Genomic DNA, 19,152 nt, shown 5'->3' with positions numbered 1-19,152 from the left:
AACCACTTGAGGCATGAAGTGCTGCCTCTCTGGAGACCATTCTCTCTCTGATAAAGTCTCTGATGGTCTCAAATTACAGTGATCTCTCGATTAGCGCGGGGGTTACGTTCCAAGACCTCCCGCGCTAATCGATTTCCGCGTTATAGTGGTGCGGAAGTAAAAAACACCATCTACGCATGCGCGCCATTTTTTTCATGGCCGCACATGCGCAGATGGTGGAGTTTGCGTGTGGGCGGCGGGGAAGACCAAGGGAAGGTTCCTTCAGCCGCCCAACAGCTGATCTGCTCCGCAGCGCGGAAGCAGCGAGGAGCCGAAGATGGGGTAAAGGCAAAGGGGAAACCCCATCTTCGGCTCCTCGCTGCTGCCGCGCTGCGGAGCGGATCAGGTGTTGGGCGGCTGAAGGAACCTTCCCTTGGTCTTCCCGCCACCCAGGCAAAGGGGAAACCCCAAGATCGCTTGCCGCTTGCCGTATTGCAGCTTGGAGCCTTGCTTCGCCTCCTTCGCTGCAATACGGCAAGCGGCAAGCGATCTTGGGGTTTCCCCTTTGCCTGGGCGGCGCTGGGGCCATGCGGAGCCGCTCATCTAGGGGGGCGTGGACCGGCAAGGTGCCCTCCGCTCTCTCTCTTTCTCTCCCTGTTACCAGTGTGGTATAAGAGAGAGAAAGAAAGAGAAAGGAGGGCGACTTGCCAGTCCACGCCGCCCTGGATGAGCGGCCCCGCATGGCCCCAGCGCCGGACTCCGCCGTTGCCTCCGCCCTTGTTCGGCTCTGCAGCTGAGAGGCCACGTCCACCCCCTCCTCGGTGTCCCCGGCACCCAGCGTCCCCACGCCGCCTCCACCTCCCGGTAATGCGCCCGACCTCTGCCTCTCTCTTTCTCTCTCATATACCACGCCGGCAACAGGGAGAGAAAGAGAGAGAGAACTAGCGCGGACTTATAGAAACATAGAAACATAGAAGACTGATTATTATTTTGATTATTTTATTATTAATTATTTTTTAATTAATATTTTTTGAAAAACCGCGTTGCAGCGTTTCGCGCTAATCGAGACCGTGCTAATCGAGGGATCACTGTACATTGGGCTGGTGGATCCCTGGCCTGCAATAAGGGAGAGGTGGTTCTAGGAGTTAAGAGGGCTGCCTCCAGTCTCTGCTCCAACGCTTTAATGCGCCTCTCTGCCTCCTTAATTGAAGAAGAGGCTTGGGCCTTAGATTTGTCCTTGGACTTCCCCTTGCCTTTATCCTGAGGCAATACACTGGGGGAAGATGACTTCTCAAGGGTCTTTTCCTCCATACTCACAGTTAACAGTTGATCTGATTTTTGACTGAAAGCTGAGACACGCTGACAGATACTGCTGTCACTAGGCAAATGTCTCAAAATATGGCGTTCAGGCTCTACAGAGCCTGCACCTGCGCCGTAGGATTGGTCGCGCCCAGCGATTGGGCGGAGAGCAATCTTCCGTCCCCCCCAACATGGCGGCGCGGGGAATTTTCGCGCCCAAAAATGGCGCTCCCGCTCTTTTTCAGCCTTCCTGATTGGGCCGTTTGCCTGCAAGGGCTTTGCCCCCCCACGATCGGCCACCTCCGGGCTTCAATTTCGCCGCTCTAAGCGGCTCTCCGGCTCGGCGATCGGGGCAACAGCGGCGGAGCGGCGGCGGCGGCTTTATTCTATAGCCGCCGAACAGCTGAGAGGCGCTGCCGTGGTGCCAGAAGCCTTCGCCTCCTTTTTATAGCCGAATTTGCGGCTTTTCAAGCTTCCCAGTGAGGGGGGCGGACCCCCTCACCTTCAGCTGACAGCCGGGTATGGCCACTGAGGCCGGGGACCCAAGGCTGAGTTGCTCCTCGCTCAGCATGGTACCCACTGAGGGAAGGGAAGCTCGAGGAGAGGTAAGATGGGGGTGCTCCTGCCCACGGAGGGCAGAGACCCCTGAAATCCCTTCTTCATTTGCAGCACCTGCAAGATAAGAAAGGGAATAAAACATAAAATTTAATAATTTATTATTAATATTTATCAATATTATTAATATTTTTATTAATATTATCACTATTCTTATCAATTAATACAGTATCTACACACAAGAAAAAACTCAACAGTCTCTACACTAAGACTGAGTTTTTAAAACTGAGGTATTGGGGGCTGCTAAGGGGCGGTGACTACCTCATATTTAAATATTTAAATTAACTCAGTCTCTACCAATAAGATTGGTGAATTACCCATGTTGGACTCTCCTTCCAAATTCCGAGCTTTTATTTCTTTCCCAATGGGTTTGCACGTATTATTTGCTTTTACATTGATTCCTATGGGAGAAATTGCTTCTACTTAAGAGCGTTTCTATTTAAGAACTTGGTCACGGAACAAATTCGGTTCTTAAGTAGAGGGACCGCTGTATTAGAGAAAATTGCAAACTGAATGCAGAGGAGAAGAACCGTTGTACATACCTGAACGGTCTTCTCGATGCACTGGAAGGAGAGTCCAACATGAGTAATTCACCAATCTTATTATCCTTCATCGTAATTAACATGTATTATTCTTAATCCTAATTTAATAGGAGTTTTCTGCCAACCTCTGGGATTAGATTTAAGCCACTCAGCGGTCGGATCGTATTATTACGATTGTTATTTGCAAACCCTCAGCGTTTCGGCAAGGGCTATATCCTAATTAACGATGCCCGGGACGATTTAATGAATGAATGAATTAATAATTAATCCTAGAGTTCTCAAGGTTTCTGGGAACGCTGCCACACTTTGAATAAAGTCACAACCCTTTCCCTTAAGAGAAAGCTTTTGTCTTTCTTCCAAACTTTAACGGTGTGTAGACTTCAACTCCCAGAATTGGTGAATTTAATTTAACTTAATTTATCTAATTTCCAGACTCTGGATGGGATTTTGGGAGTTGAAGTCCGCAAATCCTAAAATTGCCAAACTGGAAAAACGGCATCCTACAACAGTGTTTCCTGCCTAAGCAGGGGGTTGGACTAGAAGACCTCCAAGGTCCCTTCCAACTCTGTTTTTATTATAGAAACATAGAAGCATATTATAGATTATAGAAACATAGAAGACTGACGGCAGAAAAAGACCTCATGGTCCATCTAGTCTGCCCTTATACTATTTTCTGTATTTTATCTTAGGATGGATATAGGTTTATCCCAGGCATAGAAACATAGAAGATTGAGGGCAGAAGAAGACCTCCTGGTCCATCTAGTCTGCCCTTATACTATTTCCTGTATTTTATCTTAGGATGGATCTATGTTTATCCCAGGCATGTTTAAATTCAGTTACTGTGGATTTATCTACCACGTCTGCTGGAAGTTTGTTCCAAGGATCTACTACTCTTTCAGTGAAATAATATTTCCTCATGTTGCTTTTGATCTTTCCCCCAACTAACTTCAGATTGTGGCTCCTTGTTTTTGTGTTCACTTTCCTATTAAAAAAAACATCTCCCTCCTGGACCTTATTTAACCCTTTAATATATTTAAATGTTTCGATCATGTCCCCCCTTTTCCTTCTGTCCTCCAGACTATACAGATGGAGTTCATGAAGTCTTTCCTGATCAGTTTGATGCTTGAGATCTTCCACCGTTTTTGTAGCCCGTCTTTGGACCCGTTCAATTTGATCCATCTTTTTGTAGGTGAGGTCTCCAGAACTGAACACGGTATTATTCCAAATGGGGTCTCATCAGCTCTCTATACAGTGGGATCACAATCTCCCTCTTCCTGCTTGTTATACCTCTAGCTATGCAGCCAAGCATTCAACTCGCTTTCCCTACCGCCCGACCACACTGCTCACCCATTTTGAGACTGTCAGAAATCATAACCGTAAATCCTCTTCTGAAGTTTTTGCTAACACAAAATTGCCAATACAATACTCAGATTGAGGATTCCTTTTGCCCAAGTGCATTATTTTACATTTGAAAACATTAAACTGCAGTTTCCATTGCTTTGACCACTTATCTAGTAAAGCTAAATCATTTGCCATAGTACAGACGCCTCCAGGAATATCAACCCTATTGCACACTTTAGAGTTATTGGAAAATAGGCAAACCTTCCCCTATGTCACTCACAAAGATATTAAAAAGAATAGGACCCAGAACAGAACCCGCTTGTAACCAGGCTCTGCTCAGAATACTCGCCATTAACAACAACCCTCTGATGTCTATGCTTCAGCCAGCTGCAAATCCACTGAACTATCCAGGGATTAAGTCCAATCTTCACTAATTTATGTATCAACATAGTAAAGGAAAAACATCAGAGAAACTTGTGCCCTTAAAATAAAAAAAAAGTGGTACCTCTACTTAAGAACGCCTCTACTTAAGAACTTTTCTAGATAAGAACCGGGTGTTCAAGATTTTGTTGCCTCTTCTTAAGAACCATTTTCTACTTAAGAACCTGTGCCTGGAAAAATTTCCCAGGAAGTTTGAGAGCAGCACAAAGGCCCGGCCAGTTTCCTGCCATTCCCCCTTTAATCCCGGCCATCTTGGGCTTTTCTGGGCTGCCAGAGGAGCCTTTCAGTGGCGCTTAAGGAGGCTTTGGCAGCCCAGAGTGAACGAAGCATTTTCCTTTCTCTGGGCGCTTGGAGAGGGAATAAACCTCTGCCAGCACCCAGAGAAGAGAAACGCTCCCTTCGCTCTGGGCAGTGACTGTCCTCCTCCTCTTCTTCCTCCTCCTCCTCCCACTCAAATTCCGAGCTTTTATTTCTTTCCCAATGGGTTTGCACGTATTATTTGCTTTTACATTGATTCCTATGGGAGAAATTGCTTCTACTTAAGAACGTTTCTATTTAAGAACTTGGTCACGGAACAAATTCGGTTCTTAAGTAGAGGGACCGCTGTATTAGAGAAAATTGCAAACTGAATGCAGAGGAGAATTATTATTATTATTATTATTATTATTATTATTATTATTATTTAAAATGCTCAACCCATAAATTGGTGCAAAAGGGGAATGTAGAAAAAAGCAAATTTGAAGAGAATCTTTTTTTCTTTTGACTTTTCCGTCGTAACTTCGAACGGTTGTTAAAGAAGGGATGGCAAAGTCAGGGATTCCTGGGAAGGGAACAAGCCAATGGAAGGGAACGCAGTTAAATTTTGGTGCTGCCACTCAATGAAAGACACGAAAGGATACATACAAGCCAACACGGCACAATGATGATGATGATGGATTGCAAAAGTTGTACAGCCTCCATGGCAAGGTTTTGTCAACGTTTCAAAGCCAGGCTTAATTTTCACATTCAAAGGCGCCCAAAGAAATCTGCAAAACGTTAGCTTTTTATTTCTGACACTCCCTCCCTCCCTCTCCCTCCTTCCTTCGTCTCTCTCCCTCCGTTTCCTTTTCCTTCTCCCTCTCTCCCTCCCTCCTTTATGTCTTTCCCTCTTCTCCCTCTCCCCCCTCTCCGTTTCCTTCTCCCCCTCTCCTTCTTTCCATCTCTCCTCTCCCTCTCCACTGTCTATGTCTCCATCTTTTCCTCTCTCTCTCCCTCCCTTCCTCTTCTCTCTCCCTCCTCCACCTTTCCATGTCTCTCCTCTCCCTCTCCCCCTCTCCCATTTCCTTCTCCCCCTCTCTCCCTCCCTCCCCTCTCCATCTCTCTCCCTCTTTCCCTCTCTCCATCTTTTCCTCCCTCCCTCTCCCTATCTCCCCCTTTCCATCTCTCCCCTCCATCCCTTCCCCTCTCTCCGTCTGTCTCCATCTTTTCCTCTCTCCCTCCCTCCCCTTCTCCCTCTCTCCATCTCTCCCTCCCTCTTTTCTTCCCTCCGTCTTTTTCTCCCTCTCCCTCCATGTCTCCATCTTTTCTCTCCCTCCGTCTCCTTCTCTCCATCCCTTTCCTTCTCTGTCTCCTTCCCCCTCTCTCCATCCCTCTTTTCCTCTCTCCGTCTTCATCTTTCCCTCCCTCTCCTTCTCCCTCCCTCTCTCCCACACACTCTCTCTCCCTCCCCGCCTCCCTCCCTCTCCCCCCCCCCAATCTGGATGGCTTTTCTGGTTCTCCGCCTTGGGTGTGACCTCGCCAGCCTCCCACACTTGCAAAATCCAGCCGCTGATTCCCAGAGAAAATCAGGCATTCAACTCCCGAAGGTGGGGGGGGGGAATAAAGGGAGATTTTCCTGCTGAACCAGCTTCCGCTGAGCTCCCGGCAGATGTTGGCTGCGGTGTGAAGGCAAAAGACGCAAGAGACCAGCTTCGGACACTCTCCTGGACAGAGTAAACTCCTCTTTCTGGAGCTGGGGGGAGAGAGGTGAGTGTACTGGACAACACTCTTGTGCGTGTGAAATCTCCCTCTGCCCCATTTCCCCCCCCACCCCTGTACTGTTAAGCTATCATCTGCGGAACCTCCATGTTCAAGAGCAGTCTACCTACGCAAGGTTTCTCTCCGCAGATGATGGCTTAAGAACGGATTGGCGTGACAGCCGGTCCTACGACTTGGCTTCCTTTAATTTGGGGTAATTTGGGGCACAGTATTTATTCCTAACAAAAGCCATTTTTCTGCAGGACGCTTTTAACGTCTGAACTGGGTTTAATTTCTCCCATTAAGCTGGCGATGTTCAGAAGAGCCTAAATTAAATTATTACGATAATAATAATAATAATAATAATTTATTAGACTTGTATATGCTGCCTCTCTCCGATGTCTCGGAGCGGTGTCTCTTCAGAACATTGGCATCTTCATTGCAGCAATTTAATCAGGCTTTTATTTGATCTGGCTTCCTCCTTCTCTCTCCCCCCCCCCCCAATAATCCATGAGGACTAGAATCTTTGACTTTCAAGAGGCAAAGAGAAAGAGAGCAACCTGCTCTTTGCCAGCTGACAAGGTCAGGTTTGATGCTTTGAGGAGCTCCGGGGAAACCTTGCTGGGAATCTCGAGAGATTGAGTGATCGTTCTTCGGTGTGGAATCTTAAGGACTAGCATCTTATTTAGTCTTTAGGGGAAAAGTTATTTTCCCAGACTGGAATTTTTTTTTTTTTTGAACGGCTGGTTTGGCTGGCCGAGAGCTTTCTTCTGGAATTCAACATCCCTTTCAAGAGGGCTAGCATCTTGCATTTCTGATTTCTAACCAATTGTAGAATTTTTCCCACTCTATATAATTCAAACTGTAGCAGCTTCTGTAGTTCTAAGGTCAGTATTCTCCAGAGGGAAACTTTCAGATTTCCATGTTTGTGCAAAAATTATTTTAGCTGCAGTCAAAATATGTATGATAAGATATTGGTTTACTTTGGTCCACTGTCCTCTAATAATCCCTAGCAGGTATATCTCTGTCTTAAATTCGATTTGGGAATCTGTCATTTCTTGGATCCATAATTCATTCTTTCTTTTTCTTTCTTTCCTTCCTTCTTTATCTCTCCTTCCTTCTTTCTCTCTCCTTCCTTCTTTCTTTTTCTATCTCCTTCCTTCTTTCTCTCCTTCCTTTTTCTTTTTCTTTCCTTCTCTCTCCTTCCTTCTTTCTTACTCTCTCCTTCCTTCCTTCCCTCTCCTTCCTTCCTTCCCTTTTCTTTTTCTTTCTTTCTATTTCCTTCCTTCCTCTTTCTTTCTCTCCTTCCTTCCTTTTTCTTTCTCTCCTTCTTTCTTTCTTTCTCTCCTTCTTTCTTTCTTTTTTATATTTCGATGCCGCCCTTCTTATCAATTGTCATCACGAATGGAGCTGGCAGAGCGTTTAATGGATAGATGCCCTTTCAATATTACCATTAAATTCTATTTTTATGTTGAGGGGTGCTGGAGGGTTTTTTTTTAATTGGGGGGGGGCAGTTTGGGGTGGGTTTTTTTCCCCATGCCCCAAGAATGCACCGCAGGGAGGGTGTTTAAGAGAGGCAGCCATGCAAATCCCCATAAATAAAACGAAATCTAAACGAATGTGTCCTCTTTTCTGTTTGGTTTTGCTTTTTTTTTTAGAAGACCCGCTTTTAATCCCACCGAGAAGCCCTGGGATTCGCAGCCATGTTTCACGGGATCCTTCAAATCCTCTTTGTCTCTTTGTGGCTCTTCCAGATGAGTTGTTCCCCGGCGGGTAAGTGTGTAAAAAATCAAGTGTTGGCAAGTCGCGAAGGATGCTTGGCTTTGCACAATTCATTCCGTTGCAAAATGCACCCCCGAAGTTGGGATTAAAACTCGGAAGGGTTGCGAAAAAGCCTGTGTTGCGAAGATGAATCACTTGGGAAGAGAGCCTCCATGTTTAGAGGCAATCTAGCTGCCTTCGACTCCGGCAGTCGCCAACCTTTTGGACTTCAGGGGCCACTAAATTCATCGTTTTATTTTTTTTTTTCTCCAAGACCATAGAAAACATCAACCTACATAAAAGAAACAACAGAGAGTAGGAGCTATTGCCGCTCCGCTCTTATCGGGAGAAAGACATTTGCAAATCAAATCATACAGAAAGGAGGGGGGAAGCCCCACATACTTATATTTTCCTATGATTTATAGATTTTTAACTATATAATGCTATATAATATTAGATTATTTAGATTTTATTTATTTATTTATTTATTATTTAGATTTGTATGCCGCCCCCTCTCTGTGAACTCTTCTATTGGTTTGATTGGTTGAATAAGATATTCTTCTATTCAACCAATCATAGACCTGATCACAGATTTTATAATATTCAGTTTCTTTTTCTTTCTTTCTTTTTCTTTCCTTTTCTTTCCTCCCTCCCTCCCCCTTTTCTTTCTTTCCTTCCCTTTTTTCTTTCCTTTTCTTTCTTTCCTTTTTCTTTCCTTCCTTCCTTCCTTTTGTTCCTTCCTTCCCTTCCTGTTTTTTTCTCTTCTCCTCTCCCTCCCTCCTTTTCTCCTTTCCTGCCTCCCTCCTCTTTTCTTACTCCCTCCCTTCCCTTACTTTCCTTTCTTTCTTTCCTTCCTTTTTCTTTTATCCTTTCTTTCTTTCTTTCCTTCCTTCCCTTCTCTTCCTTTTTCTTTTTCCCTTTTCTTTCTTTCTTTCCTTCCTTCCCTTCTTTTTTTTTCTTTTTTCTTTCCTTCCTTCCTTCCTTTTGTTCCTTCCTTCCCTTCCTGTTTTTTCTCTTCTCTTCTCCTCTCCCTCACTCCTTTTCTTCTTTCCTGCCTCCCTCCTCTTTTCTTACTCCCTCCCTTCCCTTACTTTCCTTTCTTTCTTTCCTTCCTTTTTCTTTTATCCTTTCTTTCTTTCCTTCCTTCCCTTCTCTTCCTTTTTCTTTTTCCCTTTTCTTTCTTTCCTTCCTTCCCGTTTTTTCCTCTTCTCTTCTCTTCTCCTCTCCCTCTTTTTCTCCTTTCCTGCCTCCCTCCCTCCTCTTTTCTTCCTCCTTCCCTTCCCTTACTTTCTTTTCTTTCTTTCTTTCCTTCCTTCCCTTCCTGTTTTTTCCTCTTCTCTTCTCCCCTCCCTCCCTCCTTTCCTTCCTCCCTTCCTCTTCCTTTCCCCCCAGGTGGACGGCCATGCTCCCCCAGAAATTTCGGCCACGGTTCCTTGGTCTGTGAATGTGGGGCTGATTACTGTGACACCTTGGAGCCTGTCACCCTCCCTGATTTGGGGTCTTACGTGAAGTACGAAAGCAACAAAGCCGGACGTCGCGTGGAGCGCAGCGAGGGACCCTTGCTGGATAACCCTCCCGAGAACGGTGAGTCCAGACTGGACCCGCAACGATGCTTTTACCCCCCAAGGAATCCAGGACAAGGTGAAATACATTTGGCCTTCCCTTCTTTTCCTCATAAGAACCCTGCAAGGTTGGCCCAGAGGACACGGTTCCCAGTTCTCGAGTGAGAGCCAGTTTGCTCTAGAGGTTAAAGCGTCAGGCTTGAAACCAGGAGATGGAGAGTTCTAGTCCCACTTTAGGCACAAAAGCCAACTGGGTGACTTTGAGCCAATCACCAGGAGACTGGGAGTTGTAGTCCCCCCTTAGACATGAAAGGCAGCTGGGTGATTTTGGGCCAATCACTAGGAGACTGGGAGTTCTAGTCCAGCCTTAGACGTGAAAACCATCTGGGTGACTGAGCCAATCACCAGGACACTGGGAGTTCTAGTCCCGCCTTATACATGAAAGCCAGTTGGGTGATTTTGGGCCAATCACCAGGAGACTGGGAGGTCTAGTTCTGCCTTAGATCAGAAATCCAGCTGGGCCAATTTTGGAAGAAGTTTGGAAAACTTTTCATACTAAATAAATTTCCTCCCTACCATATAAAAGAGCCCCATTCTTCAATGTCATTCATTTATTAATGTATTGCACTTAAACGCTATCTGTCTCGTTATTCAAATCGGTTCTTTAACCACCTCCGCAAAAACGTTAGACCTGTTAAGTTTTTAAATCTGATTTGAATCTGGAGTGAAGCATCGGCGCTTCAGTGCCAAACCCTAGAAGCTGAATCAAGTCGCTAGACGCGTCAAGCCTGTTATGCAAATGTCATTTTTTTTAAAAAAAAAAACCGGACAACTTTTTAAAAACTAAGTGGGCGTGCGAGAGAATATGTAATTGTCGTCCTCTATAAAACTGGGTGGCGTTATTTTATTTTTTTAAAAATCCCTCTCTCCTTTTTTCTTCCCTTTAACTAGATAATCTGGTTTTGAAGCTGAAGACGTCGCAAAAGTATCAAAAAATCAAGGGTTTCGGCGGAGCCCTCACCGACTCGGCGGCTATCAACATCCTGAATTTGTCCCCCAAAAGTCAGAGAAACCTGCTTAAATCTTATTTCTCCACCGAAGGTCAATTTCACTTCCTTGCCGGCTTATATATTTATATTAATTTAAATGTGTGGGCCGCCAATCTTACCGCAATGGAATCAGGGTTTTTTTAAATTGTGCATTGACGCCTTGGATTCAGCAGCGTCTTGCATAATCCCAGTGTATTTAAATATTATTGAAGCATTTTGTGTAGGCAGGACAGCACCCAAAGGGAGGTGTGGGTTTGTTTGTTTTTTGCTGTGACTGTCAATTCTCAGGAGGTTGTTTCTTTGTGTCAGCAAGACACAAAGTCTACAGTGAAAGTCCTCAACTTATGACCCACAATCAGTATCGGTTGCCAAGCAAGACGGTTAAGTCAACTTACAAACTTTGACGTCGGGATTTATGCCTAAGGCACTAGTGCCGTGGTAATGTCGAGCCGTCACTAAACGAGGAGTTGTAAATCAAGGGCTACCCGTAGTAGGTTGCTGGCCATCGTCCTGAAACCAAGCCCAGGGATTAAATGTAGGGGCATTGTCCAAGGTGCTGAAACCAAACAATAAGAAGAGACTATCTAGTCCAGGGATAGGCCAAGGTGGCTCTTCTATGACATGTGAACTTCAACTCCCAGAATTCCTGAGCCAAACATGCTAGCTCAGGAATTCTGGGAGTTGAAGTCCACAAGTCATAGAAGAGCCAACTTGGCCTACTCCTGGTCTAGTCCAGTGATGGAGAAACCTTTTTTGGGGTTCACAGGCCAAAATGGGGTGGGTGGGTGTGCTAGCATGCATGTTTTTTTGCACTCTGGAGGGTTCAGGGAAGCTGAATGGCCTACAGATCTCATCCTCCCCGCTGGGGTCTCGTTTGGCTGAAGGGGTGGAATTCAGCCGCTTGGGGGCCAACCCACCCACCTGCAAGTCTGTTGTGTTTCTGAACGCAGGGATTGAGTACAACCTGATCCGTGTGCCCATGGCGAGCTGCGATTTCTCCGTGAGGCTGTATACCTACGCCGACGTGGAGAACGATTTCGACCTGAAGAACTTCAGCCTGACGGATGAAGATATCAAAATGAAGGTGGGCACATCTACGATGAGAGAATATTGAGGAATTGGGAGGGAGAGATGAAAGAGAAAAGGCCTAAAGAAGGGGAGTGAGCAGCAGGCCTTAGAATGAAAAAAAGGCCGAGAAATAATTATTAGGGAAAGTAAATCCAGTGATTATTAAAAATTAATTAAATTTTTGGACCACTCTGATAGACCCAGAAGATAAAATAATAGAATAGGAAATAGGAAAAGAATAGAATAATAGAACTAGAACTAGAAAATATCTTCCCATGCATTAGATCCCAATTTTGCAACAAGCCCAAGCCGTCGCTCCCCGACCCCTGGCGCTCTATGCCAGTCCCTGGACCTCCCCCGTGTGGATGAAAACCAATGGCGCCATGACCGGCCGGGGCACCCTCAAGGGCCAACCGGGAGACCGATACCACAAGACCTGGGCAAACTATTTTATCAGGTAAGGCCCGGGTGAGTTGGAGACCTGAAACAGGAGAAGCTTGGAGGAATCGATGGGGATAGAGCTGGAAGGGACCTTGGAGGTCTTCTAGTCCAACCTCTCACTCAGGAAGGAAGGGAGGGAGAAAGGATGAATGGAAGGAAGAAAGGAGGGAGGATTAAGGGAGGAAGAATGGATGGAAGGAAAGGAAGATGGATGGATAGAAGGAAAGAAGGATGGATGGATGGAAAGGAGGAAGGATGGAAAAAGGGAAGGAGGGACAGAGGAAGGATGAAGGGAGGAAGGGGGTATAAAGGGAGGAAGAAGGATGGATAGATGGAAAGAAGGGAGGGAGGGAGGATGGAAGGAAAGAAGGAAGGATGGATGGAAAGGGAAGGAGGATGGAAGGAAGGAGGGAAGGAGGGAGAGAGGAAGGATGAAGGGAGGAAGGGAGCATAAAGGGAGGAAGGAAGGAAGAAGGGAGGATGAAGACAGGCAAGGAGGGAGGAAGGGATGAAGGAAGGAAGGAATAAACCAAAGAAGGGAGGATGGATGGATGGAAGGGAAGAAGAATGAATGAAAAGAAGGAAGGAGGTAGGGATGGAAGGAGAAGAACCTATACTATTCCAGATAAATGGCTTTCCAATCTCTCCTTTAAAACCTCCTTAAAAGCAACCACAACTTCTGGTGGCAAGTCATTCCACCGGTTAATTGTTCTCACTGTCGGCAGGAAATTCCTCCTAATTTCTCGGATGCTTCTCTCCTTGCTTCGTATCCATCCGTTGCTTCTGGTCCTGCCTTCAGGGGCTCTTTGGAGACCCCCCTCCTTCTTTGGGGCAACCCCTCAAGGCCCAATCCTTTCACCCCCACTTTTCTCTTCCTCAAAACGACAGGTTCCTGGATGAATACGCCAAGTATAACCTGACTTTCTGGGCCATAACGGCCGGCAACGAGCCGACGGCCGGCGACATCATCTTCTACCCTTTCCAATGTCTGGGATTCTCCCCCGAACACCAGCGTGATTTCATTGCGGAAGACCTGGGCCCGGCCTTAGCCAACAGCAGCTACAAGGGCATCGAGCTGATCATTCTGGATGACCAGAGGGTGATGCTCCCCTACTGGGCCGAAGTGGTAAGTTGGCCACCGCCATCGACTGAATTGAAGCTTTTCAAAAAGGGGGAAAATAAAAATGCGTTTGGGGTTTTCGGCACCGCAGGCGTTTCCTATACAGGCAATTCTCATCTTAGGGATGTTAATGGAGCATGGAATTATGATTGTTAAGTTGGGGTGCTCATTATATAGGTTAGCATGCCTGATGTTACGCCCAGGGGCCACAGTCTTTCTCTTCCTCTTCCTCCTCTCTGCAAACCCTTCTGGCACTGGGTCATGAAACCTCTGCAAGAAAACCACCCAGCTCAGAAAGCATCAGAGACCTCTCTCCTCCCGTTACACCTCCTCCTCCTCCTCCTCCCTTCTTCTTCTTCTTCCTCCTCCTCTTCTTCCACTATTTCTTCTTCTCCTTCCACCACTATTTCTTCTTCTTCTTCCTATTGTCTCCTTCTCCTTCTCCATTTCTTCTTCTCCTTCTTCCACTATTTCTTCTTCCTATTCTCTTCTTCTCCTTCTCCTTTTCTTCTTCTTCTTCTCCTTCTTCCACTATTTCTTCTTCTTCCTGTTCTCTTCTTCTCCTTCTCCTCTCCATTTCTTCTACTTTTTCTTCTTCCTCCTCCTCTTCTTCCACTATTTCTTCTTCTTCCTATTCTCTTCTTCTCCTTCTCCTCTCCATTTCTTCTTCCTCCTCTTCTTCCACTATTTCTTCTTCTTCCTATTGTCTCCTTCTCCTTCTCCATTTCTTCTTCTTCTTCCTCTTCTTCCACTGTTTCTTCTTCTTCTTCCTCCTCTTCTTCCTATTCTTTCTCCATTTCTTCTTCTTCTTCTTCTTCCACTATTTCTTCTTCCTCCTCTTCTCTCCTTCTCCATTTCTTCTTCCTCCTCCTCTCTTCCTCCTCCTTCTTCAGAAAGCATCAGACCTATAAGTTCTCCTCCTGTTACTCCTACTCCTCCTTTCTTCTTCCTCCTCCTTCTTTATTTCCTCCCTTCTCCCTCCCTTGTACTATGAATACAAAGATGAATGTGCTTAATGAAAATAAACTCCAGTTCCTGATGGGACGGTGGGATTGGGTTAGAGGTTTTAGAGTTAGTAGAATCCGAGACCAAGGTATAAAGAATACATTGGGGTCACTCTAGAACTTGTAAATACGTTAAGTTTAAAATAATATGAAAAAGTACACCCTCATTTTGGTGGTGGGGTCTGAACGAATGTGCACTTTTATCTTTTATCTAGTGTGTATGTTATTATTAAAAATTAAACTTTTTTTTTTTTAAAAGCAATCCGTCTCTCTTATCTCACGTGACCCCCGAAATATAACCCCTTCGCTTTGATTATCGCCCCAGGTTCTCAAAGACCCCAAAGCGACCCAGTATATCAGCGGCATCGGAATCCACTGGTACCTGGACTTCTTGGCCCCGATCGACCTGACGCTGTCCATCACCCATCATCTCTTCCCCAATTATTATCTCATCTCCACCGAGGCCTCGACGGGGTCCTATTTTTGGGAGCCTCGTGTGGTGCTGGGCGGCTGGGATCGTGGCAGCAAATACAGCTACAGCATCTTGACGGTATGGCTGCGGGAATTTGGGTTGGTGGTTGGGGTTCGAGTGGGGCCGAGCGAGACAGTGTCGTTGGGACTTTCCTCCGCAGAATCTCAACAATTACGTGACCGGCTGGACTGACTGGAACCTCGTTTTGGACATGGAAGGGGGCCCCAACTGGAGCAAGAATTACGTGGACAGTCCGGTCATTGTAGATAAGGAGAAGGACATCTTTTACAAACAACCTATGTTCTACCATATGGCTCATTTCAGGTGAGATCAAGGTCCTGCTTCTCTTATTTTCTATTCCTCTATTTTTTTTTTAATTAAAATTTTTCTTTATTTCGACACAACAAACAAACGTTTAAAAAACACTGGACAACGCGTGATAATCCTTCTATATTATCATTATTGCTATTATTTTATACATTATGTACATTTTATTGTACATACGATCTTACTTCGGTGTCTCTCTTGTTACACTTTTAACCAATCCTCTTTTTAGATCAAAATATTAATTTTGGTTGACTATGTGTGTAATTTTCCGCCCCTCCCAACAATAAAATCTATCCCAACATTTGTATATATTTCCTATATTTGTGTATTTCTATTCTTCTATATACTATCTTTATATTCTATTTTTTTTACTTCTCTGTAGCTATATTTCTTTATCTATCTATATTTTAGGTATCTGTATCTATATTTGTATACTTCAATTTGTATATTTCTATACCTCTATCTATCTATCTATCCATCCATCCACCCCTCCATCTAATTTCTTTACTTTTCTATTTCTGTATTATTTCTATTTCTCTATATTTTATACTTCTATTTGTATATTTCTTTACCTCTCTCTCTCTATCCATCCATCCATCCAATTTCTTTACTTTTCTATTTCTGTATTATTTCTATTTCTCTATATTTTATACTTCTGTTTGTATATTTCCATACTTCAATATACTCTCTCTATATTTCCCTATTTACGTCTCTATTTCTGTATTATTTCTATTTCTCTATATTTTATTCTTCTATTTGTATATTTCCATACTTCAATATACTCTCTCTATATTTCCCTATTTACGTCTCTATTTCTGTATTATTTCTATTTCTCTATATTTTATACTTCTGTTTGTATATTTCTTTACCTCTATCTATCCATCCATCCATCCATCCAATTTCTTTACTCTTCTATTTCTGTATTATTTCTATCTCTCTATATTTTATACTTCTATTTGTATATTTCCATACTTCAATATACTCTCTCTATATTTCCCTATTTATGTCTCTATTTCCTTTTATTTCTATTTCTCTATATTTGTATATAAGCTCTTTGAATTTAAAAAATAGAAAATGTCTAAAAAGCACTACCTTTCTCTCCTCCTTCTCTCACTAGGTCTCAGGTCCCAGCCAGGAGCAGTTGCTCTGGCCTCTATGATCTAAAAATGCCATGTTTCTATGTTTCTCTATGTTTCTCCATTTCTTGGAGTGGGATTGGGTGGCATAGAAGTCAAATTAAATAAATAAAATATGATTTTTTGGGGGGTGAGGGTGGAATGCCCACTTCTGTGCGTTTCTTTCCCCGCGTAGCAAATTCCTCCCGGAGGGAACTCAACGGATCGAAATCCAGAAAAGCGCCTCCTGCAGTTTGGAGTTCTCCGCTTTCCTCCGCCCGGATGGCTCGGCAGCTGTGGTGGTCTTGAACAGGTGAGGGGCAGGTGACTGGTGCCATCACTCACTGCAGTTGCTGGAGACGGCACCCTCAAAACTGGAGGCAGCCAAGGTGAAGGGGAATATTCGTAGCTCAGGGTGGAACTGTGGCACTTTCGGGGCTTTGTGCTTTTCTCGCAACAGTGCTGGTGCCTAGCCCTAATGATCTCCTACATCCCTCTACTACTGATGATGTAACCTAGTTGGGTATTGAAGTCTTCAGAGAAGACTTCTAAATCTAATAAAATGATGATGATGATGATGATGATGATGATGATGATAATAATAATAATAGAAACACTTGCAAGAAAAGCTCAGAGAGTATTAAGGGCCCCATAGTTCTCCTTCTCCTCCTCCTCTTCCATTTTCTCCTTCAACTCCTTCTCCTTCGTCCCCCTTTTCTCTTCTTCTTCCTGCTCCTTTTCTTCTGTTAGTACTAGGTACTTCCTTACTTCCTTAGCTTCTTATTTATTGGATTTTTATCCCGCCCCTCTCCAAGGACTCGTTAACTAGGTGAGGACCCAATATCTGTTTGGGTTTGGCAATGTAGGTTTCAATGTATTGAAACACTATTGCTTTAAGAGTTAGTGTTACCAATGGCCACTAGAGGGGGCCAGAAGCGTTATTCTCTCTCTCTCTCTCTCTCTGCTCTTCCTATTATATTTCTCTGTGACTGCTATAGTAAGAACTGTGCGTTCACATGATGGTTTATGTATTTGTAAGCCGAACAAGTAAGACTTATAGTATTGTATATGCATTGATTGATTTAACTGTGTCTGCCTAGGACTGTTCTTGATTAAGATATTTGCCAAAGTAAATAATATTTTATACACTTAATGTCTCTGGACTGTATTAATGCACCATTACTCGTATCTCTGGGCTATCAGCTGCATATCTGGAAAACCTCCACATATCCTGTGTGTCTTTGACAACTCAGAGATCACTCTGCACGCTCCTTAACAACTTCCTCTTCCTCCTCTTCTTCCTCCTCCTCCAATGATCCTCTTTTCCTCTTCCTTCGTTTCCTCTTCCTTCTTTGCTCCACCTTCTCCTTTTCTTCCTCCTCTTCCTCCTCCTTTTAATCCTCCTTCCTCCTCTTCTTCCTTTTCCTCTTCTTCCTTCCCTCTGTTATTAGAAGACCTCTAACCTTTGTTGATTGAAACCTCGTTCTCACCGTGACCTGCCCCTTCTTTTTCAGATCCCCCGAGGACATCTCTTTCGGGATCTCGGATCCTGGGGTGGGCTACATCGAGGCCGTCGCTACGGCCGACTCGATCCAGACGTACCTCTGGCAACGTCCCGCAGAAGAATGAGAACGTTTAGAGTTTCACCGTGGGGGCCTCAACCAACTCCGCCCCCCTCCATGGCTAGAAGCCATTGGCATTAAACCCTCGCTTTACAGGAGGAAGTAGAGGGGGGGGGAATTATATATATATAAGGGGGATGGGAATGACCGAATCCTGGGGAAGGGTCTGTTGACTAAACCCTGCATTAACCAGAGATTGAAACGTAGTCTGACGTAGTCTTACGATCTGCTGAATTAAGATTTAGTCTGCTTCTCCTCCGTTACTTTCCAACAATCTCTCCATTTTCGGAATAAATCTGATTATTTTTTTTCTAGAAATACACCTGGTTGGATTTTTTTCTTCTTCTCAGCTCAAGGGGGGGTTGAGGGGGGGCAAAGAACGGGCTGTACATGAGCAGGAAAGCAAAATCTCATAAGGGCCTGCGCATAAGATTTTGGCAAATCTCACACACAGTGCAAGGGTAGCAGCGGTATTGGGAACCCACCCGATTGACCCTCGGTTTTTATCCCCAACGTACCCCCTCAAAGGGATTTATGACCGGTTCCTCACACTTACAAGGCCGTCCAATGAAATGCGAGTTACCGAATCACCCTTTCATAGAAACACAGAAGATTGACGGCAGAAAAAGACCTCACGGTCCCTCTAGTCTGCCCTTCTACTATTTCCTGTATTTTATCCTAGGATGGATCTATGTTTATCCCAGACATGTTTCAATTCAGTTCCTGTGGATTTACCAACCACGTCTGCTGGAAGTTTGTTCCAAGCATCTACTCCTCCTTTCGGTCAAATCATATTTTCTCACATTACTTCTAGACTTTCCCCCAACTGACCTCAGATTGTGCCCCCTTGTTCTTGGGTTCGCTTTCCTATTAAAAACACTTCCCTCCTGAACCTTATTTAATCCTTTAACATACTTAAATGTTTCGATCATGTATTCCATGTATCACAGTATTCCATCTACCACCCGACCACACTGTTCACCCATTTTGAGACTGTCAGAAATCACTACCCCTAAATCCTTCTCTTCTGAAGTTTTTGCTAGCACAGAACTGCCAATACAATACTCGGATTGAGGATTCCTTTTGCCCAAGTGCATTATTTTACATTTGGAAACATTAAACTGCAGTTTCCATTGCTTTGACCATTTACCTAGTAAAGCTAAATCATTTGCCATATTACAGACACCTCCAGGAATATCAACCCTATTGCACACTTTAGAGTCATCGGCAAATAGGCAAACCTTCCCTACCAAACCTTCCCCCAACTAACCTCAGATTGTGCCCTCTTGTTGTTGGGTTCACTTTCCTATTAAAAACACTTATTCCTGAACCTTATTGAACCCTTTAATGTATTTAAATGTTTCGATTAGTAACAGAAGCTCTGGACCCAATCGTAGTC

General features: G+C 44.5%; 2 protein-coding genes across 5 annotated transcripts in view; one reads left to right on the top strand and one right to left on the bottom strand.

The window, feature by feature from the left end:
- Window positions 1-19,152, bottom strand: part of LOC139175423 (lysosomal acid glucosylceramidase-like) — a 53,760-nt gene that overhangs the window by 31,111 nt on the left and 3,497 nt on the right. The window lies entirely within an intron of this gene.
- LOC139175470 (lysosomal acid glucosylceramidase-like) lies at window positions 1,800-17,760 on the top strand. The gene is made up of 11 exons (XM_070766595.1): window positions 1,800-1,883; window positions 7,967-7,985; window positions 9,366-9,557; window positions 10,487-10,636; window positions 11,535-11,668; window positions 11,937-12,109; window positions 12,982-13,219; window positions 14,543-14,767; window positions 14,850-15,013; window positions 16,328-16,444; window positions 17,646-17,760. The coding sequence occupies exons 1-11, from the start codon at window positions 1,800-1,802 to the stop codon at window positions 17,758-17,760; spliced, it is 1,611 nt and encodes a 536-aa protein (XP_070622696.1).

This window comes from Erythrolamprus reginae, chromosome 13 (assembly GCF_031021105.1).
Source record: "Erythrolamprus reginae isolate rEryReg1 chromosome 13, rEryReg1.hap1, whole genome shotgun sequence".
Lineage (NCBI taxonomy): Eukaryota > Metazoa > Chordata > Lepidosauria > Squamata > Dipsadidae > Erythrolamprus > Erythrolamprus reginae.
Note: the sequence above shows the minus strand (reverse complement) of the source record. Positions and strands in the feature narration are given on the sequence as shown.

Excerpts from the sequence above, each read along its gene's own strand:
- LOC139175470 (XM_070766595.1), top strand. The coding sequence starts at position 1,800 with ATGGCCACTGAGGCCGGGGACCCAAGGCTGAGTTGCTCCTCGCTCAGC. Across the intron at positions 10,637-11,534 it reads ATCTTATTTCTCCACCGAAG|GGATTGAGTACAACCTGATC; the intron begins GTCAATTTCACT and ends TTCTGAACGCAG. Across the intron at positions 14,768-14,849 it reads ACAGCTACAGCATCTTGACG|AATCTCAACAATTACGTGAC; the intron begins GTATGGCTGCGG and ends TTTCCTCCGCAG.